The sequence below is a fragment of the Podarcis bocagei genome (genome assembly GCF_964188305.1).
Source record: "Podarcis bocagei genome assembly, chromosome: 8".
Lineage (NCBI taxonomy): Eukaryota > Metazoa > Chordata > Lepidosauria > Squamata > Lacertidae > Podarcis > Podarcis bocagei.
This window is the reverse complement of record NC_138133.1, coordinates 879,119-887,700: the sequence shown is the minus strand read 5'-3', so window position 1 is coordinate 887,700 and position 8,582 is coordinate 879,119. Positions and strand designations below refer to the sequence as shown.

Genomic DNA, 8,582 nt, shown 5'->3' with positions numbered 1-8,582 from the left:
GATGGTTGGACAGTGTTCTCAAAGCTACCAGCATGAGTTTGATCAAACTGCGGGAGGCAGTGGAGGACAGAAGTGCCTGGCGTGCTCTGGTCCATGGGGTCACGAAGAGTCGGACATGACTAAACGACTAAACAACAACATCATAATGTCATTACAGTATATAAATCTATAGTGTGACTGCACCTCATCGTGTTCTGGTCACATTGAAGAGTTGGAAAAGGTTCAGAAAAGGGCAACCAAACAATTGTGGGGATGGAGTGACTCCCCTGTGAAGAAAGGTTTCCATGTTTGGGGCTTTTCAGTTTAGAGAAAAGGGGAGTAAGAGGAGACGTGATAGAAGTGTAAAAAATTATGTATGGGACGAAGAAACTGGAGAGAGAAGTTTTTCTTTGTCTCACATAACACTGGAAGTTGCAGGCATCTGATGATGCCAGTGTTGGACCATTCAGGAGAGATGAAAGAAAGAACTTCTTTATGCAGCATATAGTTAAACTGTGGAACTCCCTTCCACGGGAGGCAGCAAAGGCCACCAAGCTAGATGGCTTTCAAAGAGAATTAGAGACATTAATGAAGGCAAGGACTCTCATGGGCTGCTGGTCATGATGCTTCCGCAGTCATGATGCCTCCACAGCTGGAGGCAGCAAATGTTTCTGAATATCAGTTGCTGGAAAACACAGGAGGGAAAAAGGCTCTGGCCTGGGTTTCCCACAGGCATTTGGCTGGCCACTGTGATGCACCAGGGGCCGGATCCACGAGCTCTTCTAAGGTTCTTAGATGAAACAGCCCTCAGAAAAATCTGAAATTAGGTGGTATGGGAGTAAATTTGGATGCTAGCTATTTTAAGATAGTTCCTTATGCAAAAATTGTCTATTACCTGACTTGGAAAGGCCTGTAAATTTGTAACTGTGATAATCAAATGCAGCCTCTGAGCCCCTGAAACTCATCACAAGTCTTTATTAGTGTTTATATAAGTGACACAGAATAATTAAACCACATTTAGTTTGAAACTGACCATGGACTCCAGAAACACAATTCATACTTTGCAAGGCAGTCTTTCCAATACAAGTAGTTGCTTAACTAACTTAGCATTAAACTGTGACAGTTCCTTTATGTGACTCCTAAATAATTCAGGTTGTTTTTTTTTCTGCACATGTCTTTCAGACAGTTCCTTTGGCAAGAAATTCAGATTCTCCTTCCCCAAGGTTTTATTATATAAAAATAGAGTGAAATTTCCTTATGTACAAACATTACATTACATCATATACAGATTTTTTAAAAACCACTATGAAAAGGCAGGCCATGGGTGAAACAAAAGGTCAACATAGGACAAAAAAATTAAATACTGCACATTTCATAAAAATTACATTAACTACAAAGAGTTTTTTGTTTGCAAATATCAAACAGTACCAATGTAATTGGAAATCTTTCCCAACAACTTCATTTATAATATATATCTTAGTGTTTAAGGCACATTTTGCTTATTCCTACATACTTCACTGAACCGAGTCAATAATTTAAGAACTCTTGGGGGAAATCAAACAGTGTGCATTTATGTAGGTACATGCTTTGGGGATAAGATGCAAGGGAGGACACAGGTAGAGGGGTGTGGTTTTGTGTGTGTGTGTGTGTGTGTTTAAAGAGGTGCTAAAATACAAAGACTTCTCGTATAAACTTGGAAGCTTGTCGGGGCTGGCTGTGATCACAAAGCAGTGAGAAAGAGACTTTGCACATGCTCGGAGTCATTGTCCTCTTCAGCCAGCCTGCAGATAACACAGAGAGATAAACATCTCCAGCAAATGCATGGTTCTGGAAATTCAAGATCTGTGGCCTGACACCAGCTTCTTACACGGCTCCTGTGGCCTGACACTCATGAACCTCAGCTCAAGTTAAGTACTCATTAGTAGTTAAACCTTCTGACTGGTCTCAGGTGGAGGGCCTAAATATCGAGTGGAGGGTGCTTGGTATAAGGGTACTGAGATCTCTTGGAGGTCTGGCAGCCTCCCCTGATGAGGAGGCGACAGCAATGTAATAGCTCTGTCATAATCCCTATGCAAGACTTTCTCATAGACACTCTGCAGCCCCACTGTCTTGGGCAGTTGTGCCTGATAATAGTTATCTCGGCGAAGGGAATCCCTGGGCAGTGAGGTGCTTTTGCAGAAGGTGGACAGCTGGGTCTTTGGGTGGGGGGATGAGTGAGGATTGGCTTGGCCACAGGAAGGGCTCCAACATCGATCTGAGTGGCCCAGGATCTTGCATTCAGCAGTACAAGCCCACAACCCTAGAAACGCAAGGGGAAAAAGAGACTTGAGAACATGGACACGTAGCAAGCAGAGCACTGTTAGGGCAGCACCTAGGAGACCATTGTATCAGTTCCATTCTCAGTGAGAGGAAAGAGGGAAAGGGGAAGAATCATTTCATGCAACTAACATGAAGGACAAAAAGATCCTCATACAGCTACCATCAAAATTGCATCATAGGAAGCTGCCATACACCAAGTCAGATCTTTGTTTCACCTAGCTAAGCAGCCTGTGGAAGTTTCAAACAGGGCTCCTTCCCAGCCCTAGCTGGAGATGCTGGGGGGTGGGACCTGGGGGTGGGACCTGCATGCACCCTCCCCTTAAAATGACAAGCCACAATACAAGCCAGCACAACTCAGAACGTTGTGCCAAGAAGGACCCAAAGGATAAGCATTCTGAGCTGCTTGGAGAACTGACAGGATAAGAAATAGCCAGACAGAACCTGGTCCTTTGGCTTCGGGTGATGTGGATGCGCCCCAAACTGTCAGCCACCCTGGCTGCTATATTTTCCCTAGTTGTGAGATTGATTGAAATCTATAGCTCTTGCTGTAATTAACAGCCTATTCCCAGACTCATTAAAATTGAGGAGGGTTTCCAAAAACTGTAGAATAGTGACCAGGTCTTTTGGTGCTCGGTTTCTTTCAATGTTTCTGGGGCAACAGTTTCCAAGTTCTGTGGCATTCTGAGGGGAAAGTGCCAAAGTTTAAGGCATCCTTACCATTCTGCATGTGCGTGATGAGGTCCTTTTTAAGAGCGTCCCCACTGATGTCAGAATCACTGTCGTTGAAATCACTATCGCCTTTACCGCTGTCTTTGCCACTGAACTTCTCTGCTTCTCTGCCTGATATGGTGTTGAAAGAATGACCCTTCCAGATGGCCACAGGTGGGACTGGCTCTTTGCTGTAACTAGGGGTAGAGGCATAAGACTGGAAGAAGGTGGAAGGGCACATGTGAAGGATTTTGGGGGGGGGGCGAGGGGAAGAAAAGGAGAAAATGTTATAAGGAACAGCAGTGTTAATAAAAGCAGTCTAACTAGCAGCTTGGACCACATCCCTGTGAATTGGAATCACCTAGACTCAAGCTAGGCTACAAATCAAGAACTTTTGTTTAACTCAGGCATCCCCAACCTGCGGCCCTCCAGATGTTTTGGCCCACAACTCCCATGATCCCTCGCTAACAGGACCAGTGGTCAGGAATGATGGGAATTATAGTCCAAAACATCTGGAGGGCCGAAGGTTGGGGGTGCCTGGTTTAACTGATTGTAGACTGGCTGTAAATAACTTTAAATGCAAACATCCCTGCTTAATTACTTTAACAATGTGAGACACTACATAACTTTTACATAATGTGGTCCTCCTTTATTACATATGCATCAAAGAAAGAACATGCATTTAAACCACCTAAGACACATGGGAGCATGTGGAATGATATTTTTTAAAGCAGCAACTGTAGAAATAATTTTTTATTTGACTATATTACTAATGTAATTATCTGGACGTAGTTGGGGCTGTTTTTTGGGGGGGGTTAGGGGAAAACTGTATTTGATTGCTTGTATCTGATTATATGTTGTTCTTATATTCAACTAATAAAATATTTTTTAAAAAAATTACTTTGGGAACTGGATGTAAAAATCACAAAACATTCAAGAATAAGCTAGGGGGGGGGGGATAATAAGCTAAGGTGCAAGAAGCAAGGTGCCTCTCCCAGGGGGGAAAGGGAATCAAGACCATGAGAAATGCTACCTCTGCATTCGTCCCCCGGAGTCTGCTCTGGCTGTCATAGAGACTGGCGGTCTCTCTGATGTTTTCTAAAGCCGGGATGTCTTTGCTGGCTGGGGAGGGCTCCGGGCTAGCAAAGGAAGATTTGCTGGGGAAGGAATGAACTTCGAAGCCATTGCCTCGGGTGCCAGGGCTGGAGGAGATCAGGCCACCGCCCTTGCCTTCCGGCTGCCCCTTCTCCAGGTGAGAGCTGTCCAGCGGCTCCTCCAGGACTCCCTTCTTCTCCTTCTTGCGCCTGTTGCAAGTGGTGGCGATAGTGATGATGGCCACCAGCAGCAAAGTGCAGCTCCCAGCAAGGACGATGATGACAATCAAGGGGATGTCCCACTGCACAGCTTTCCCTTCCCCGGTGTTGGGCTTGGCCTTGGAATCCTGGCTGCTAGCGGGGAGCAACGCAGCAGTCACCTGGAAACTGATAGGGACGGTAGTGGAGAGGGGAGGCCGTCCATTGTCGGCCACGGTGAGGAGCAGCTGGTAGACTTGGCCCAGCTGTTCTTCTGAGAAGCTCCCGGTGAGCACAACTTCTCCTGTTTTCTTGTTGATGGCAAAGAGGTCCAGGGCTGGTGGCTGCTGTTGCTGCGGATCTTCTAGGAAGGAAAAGCTCAGCTCAGCGTTGACTCCCTCATCAGCATCTCTGGCTTTGATGTGTGCCACCACCGAGTCGTGGGCAGCTTTTCTGGACACCCCGATCTCAAGGGAGCCGTTGATGAGTGCTGGGTGAGTAATGACAGGCGCATTGTCGTTCTGGTCTACTACCCGCACCTTCACCAAGGCTGCGCTGGAGAGCTGAGGGGAGCCGCCATCCGTGGCTTGGACGGTCAGCTCCAGCTGCTTGAGGATTTCGTAGTTGAAAGTGCGCAGTGCGTAGATGGCCCCCGTCGCCGGATCCACCGAAACATAGGTGGAAATGGAGGCGCCCATTACTTGGCTGTCCATCAGGCGATAGGTGACCTTGCCGTTGGCTCCTTGGTCCGGGTCGGCGGCGAGGACAGCGGCGAGGTAGGCGCCAGGCGGGTTGTTCTCCAGCACCGCCACCTCGTAGCGCGCCTTGGCGAAGCGAGGCGCGTTGTCGTTCTCGTCGGCCAAGCGCACGGTGAGACGGTGCACGGTCTTGGCCGGCGGCGAGCCCAGGTCCTCGGCCACAACGGTGAGGTTGTACTCGGGCACGCGCTCACGGTCCAGGGCGCCCGTGGTGAGCACCACGTAGCTGGCGTCGTAGGCGCGCTGCAGGGCGAAGGGCTCGTGCGGCGCGGCCAGCAGGGCGCAGCGCACCTGGCCATTGGCTCCCGCGTCGCTGTCCGAGGTGCTGACCAGCGCCACCAGGCTCTCGGCCGGCGCCGCCTCGCTCACGTAGGCCACCGTCCAGGCGGCGGCGGCGCCCTCGGGGGACGCGCCCCCCTCGACGAGCGGTCCCGGCTCGGACCCCGCGCCCGCCCCGCCACTGCCGGCGCTGAGGGCGCTGATGGCCACGGCGGGCGCGTTGTCGTTGACGTCAAGGAGGCGCACCACCACCTTGCAGCTGGCCGCCAGCGGGCTGGCGCCGCGGTCGCTGGCCTGCACGTCCAGCTCGTAGGCGCGCTGGAGCTCATAGTCGACGGCAGCGCGAAGGCTGAGGCGCCCCGAGAGCGGGTCGAGAGCAAAGAGGTTTCGCGCCTCGGCGGGCACCTGGCTGCCCCAAGCGTAGAGCAGCTGCCCGTTGGCGCCCTCGTCCGGGTCCGAGGCGTCCAGGTCGAGGAGCAGCGCTCCGGATGGCGCGTCCTCGGGCAGCTCGACGGTCAGCAGGGCGCCGTGTGGGAAGGCGGGCGCGTTGTCATTGGCGTCCAGCACCCGCACGCTGACCGTGGCCGTGCCCGAGCGCGCCGGGCTGCCGCCGTCCTTGGCCACTAGCTCCAGGCGGTAGGCGGCCTGCGCCTCGCGGTCCAGCTCGGTCAGCAGCACCAGCTCTGCGCACTTGAGCCCATCTGCGCGGCTCTGTGCCTCCAGGCCAAAGTGGCTGTTGGGCGAGACGGCGAAGCTCTGGATGCCGTTGGAGCCCACATCTAAGTCGTGCGCCAGGTCAAGCGGCAGGCGGGTGCCCGGCGCGGCGCTCTCCGACACCTCCAGGGCGATGAGCGGCTGCGGGAAGCGGGGCGCGTGGTCGTTGATGTCCCGCACCTCCAGCTCCACGTGCACCAGGCGGTAAGGCGAAGGAGGCGAGCCCCCGCCGCTGCTGCTGCGCGGCCAGCCCAGACTCACCACGTCGAAGGCCAGCACGCACGGCTCCTCCGACTGCCCGCACAGCGCCTCGCGGTCCAGCCGCTCTGTGCCTAGGCTCAGCTGCCCATCCCGCTCGCGCACCTGCACCAGCGAGCTGTTGCCCGGCGCCTTCACCAGGCGGAAACTGCGCTCTCCGCCGCCTCCTCCCGGGCCCTTCAGGGGCAGCTCGTCGGCCAAAGTGCCGATCACTGTGCCGGGAGGGTCTTCCTCATAGGTGTGGTATCGGATCGTCTTGCCGAGGGCAGAGGAGAGCAGCCAGCCTAGGAAAAGCAGACCCCCAGGGTGGCAAAGGTTGCCGGGGCAGCGCCCGTTCTTGCGCACATTCATGGCTCTGGCACTGCCTTGCGCGCCGATCAGAGAGAAGGAAGGGGCCACTGGGTGCGAGGGGGCGAGAACGAGGGGCCAACAGGCCAGCGGCTACTCGCGAGTTCTTCCCTAGCTCGGCGTGGGTGCTCTCTAGACTGGCTCCATGCGCGGCCGCTGCTCGGCTACCTGCTCGCTGGGCTCCGCGCTGCAGCTGCCTCGCTCTATCCCGCTTCTAAGCCGGCGCGGCCCCTCCGAAGGGTCTTTAATAGACGCGGGTATGCAAATTTGCGTAGCGGATCAGCCAATGGTGGGCTCCCTTACCTCCCCAGACGCCTCCCCGACCATCTCACATCGCAACATGCATATATATTATATGTGCCGGGACTGGGGAGACGCAGGAGAAAAAAGGCGCTCGAGGGAGCCTTGACCTTGTGTCCTTCGGCTCTAGGGCGTATTTTTCTTCCCTGGGGGCAGTGAGCGGGATCATGGCTTTGGGCTAGAGCCGAACTGAAGGGCTCCCAGCGTCTCCTCCTAAGGCGGGGCAGAAACTGGTGTAAGACAAGTCCGATCCAGTCCATTTCAAATGCGTATCCCTTCGGCCGCCGCGCACAGGCGAAGAAGTCTCGCCCCCGTTTGAAGCCCGGCAAGGCTGGGCTTTCAGCCCAGGATGATCTTTGGGGGGACAGGACTGCCTCTATGGCCAAGGAGCTCCCCTTTGCGCCCCATTCTCCTCCCCACGCAGAAACCCTCAGAACAAAACAGGAGAAATAAGCCCCTTGTAAGAGAGAAACCTGCGTTGCCCTTCCCACGAACTCGCCCTAGGATGGCGTTTTTGTGCAGTAAGCAGACGGCGGGGTGGGGGGCGCGGGGACGGCAGAGAGAGTGATCCAAATCTTAAGCTTTTGGCCAGTAGGGCTGCGAAACTAGGGGCAGGGGAACAGGGGCTGAGCTCCAAATCGGATTTCGACTAAACAGGGGGAGCTTTCGAAAGGTTTCCAAGATGACACTCTATAAATGGCTCGTGAAGCCCTCGTTAGCGGTTCACCAGAGAATAGCTTGGCGGTCCTGCGCGTCGGAGCCACCAATGTCTGTATTACTTCCCGATGACAAGCGAAAAGGGCAAAAGAAGAGAGGGCGGGAGAGGGAGATTGAACCCCCCTAGCCCCGCCTGGAGTGTCGGCTAAATTGAATATAATGAGCGGGGCGCCACATGAAGCCGTTCTTGTCCGGCTCCATTCATCGCCCATCACTGCCATAGCTCTTTGACCGGGGCGAGGGTGGGCGCTGAAGGCAACACAATGGCCGGCTCGAATCGCAGGGGGGGTATACTTTTGACCCCCCCGTCCCTCCCTTCCTCTCTCCCTCTGCAGTCGGCCCCCCTGGTGCTCTGCTATGCCTGTTGAAGGGATTTGCTTTTTGTCCTCTCTCTGGGAAGCCAAACTAGTCCCGTTCCAGGAGAACAAAATAACAGCATGAAGCTGAAACCTGGAACGAACCTGAAGGGAACTGGGATGGAGGGACGAGGCCGGCCAGTGTGAGTGAGAGAGACGCATGCGGGTGGGGGTGGAGGGCTAAGCCATCTGCTCTGGGGAAGCCAGCCACCGCCAGCTCCACGATCTCACCGATGCACTCGATTCGCGAGAGCCACAAACCCCGCCGCAACGGATCCGTGTAGAAAACAGTCCAGGGATTCTCTCTTTCTCTCCTCTGAATCGCACTTGTTCTGGTCACGTTTGTGGGTCGATCGGAAAGGCAGCGGAACGGCAGAGGTCAGATGGCCACCTGTTATGGCTGCCATCCTTGAGATTCCTGCATTTCAGGGGGTTGGACTGGATGACCCTCGGGATCCCTTCGAACTCTACCATTCTAGGAGCCTGTGACTCAGTTAACGAGACCAGCCTGTCGGGGACCTGCAGAGAATGCATCTTTAACCCAACCCTATTAC

General features: G+C 53.9%; 1 protein-coding gene across 1 annotated transcript; it reads right to left on the bottom strand.

Annotated features, from left to right (window-relative positions):
* Positions 1–934: 934 nt before the first annotated feature.
* On the bottom strand, positions 935–7,488 carry PCDH8 (protocadherin 8). Its single transcript, XM_081205926.1, has 3 exons — positions 4,040–7,488; positions 3,016–3,223; positions 935–2,278 (listed from the first exon to the last, which is right to left on the bottom strand). Exons 1-3 carry the CDS (start codon positions 6,656–6,658, stop codon positions 1,905–1,907), a joined length of 3,201 nt encoding a protein of 1,066 aa, XP_081062052.1. The 5' UTR covers positions 6,659–7,488; the 3' UTR covers positions 935–1,904.
* Positions 7,489–8,582: the final 1,094 nt, after the last annotated feature.

Bases quoted from the DNA above. Each gene is read 5' to 3' on its own strand.
- PCDH8 (XM_081205926.1), bottom strand. From the start codon at position 6,658: ATGAATGTGCGCAAGAACGGGCGCTGCCCCGGCAACCTTTGCCACCCT. The intron at 3,224-4,039 runs GTAGCATTTCTC...ACCTTCTTCCAG, and splicing joins TCCGGGGGACGAATGCAGAG to TCTTATGCCTCTACCCCTAG. The intron at 2,279-3,015 runs GTAAGGATGCCT...TTGCGTTTCTAG, and splicing joins CATCACGCACATGCAGAATG to GGTTGTGGGCTTGTACTGCT.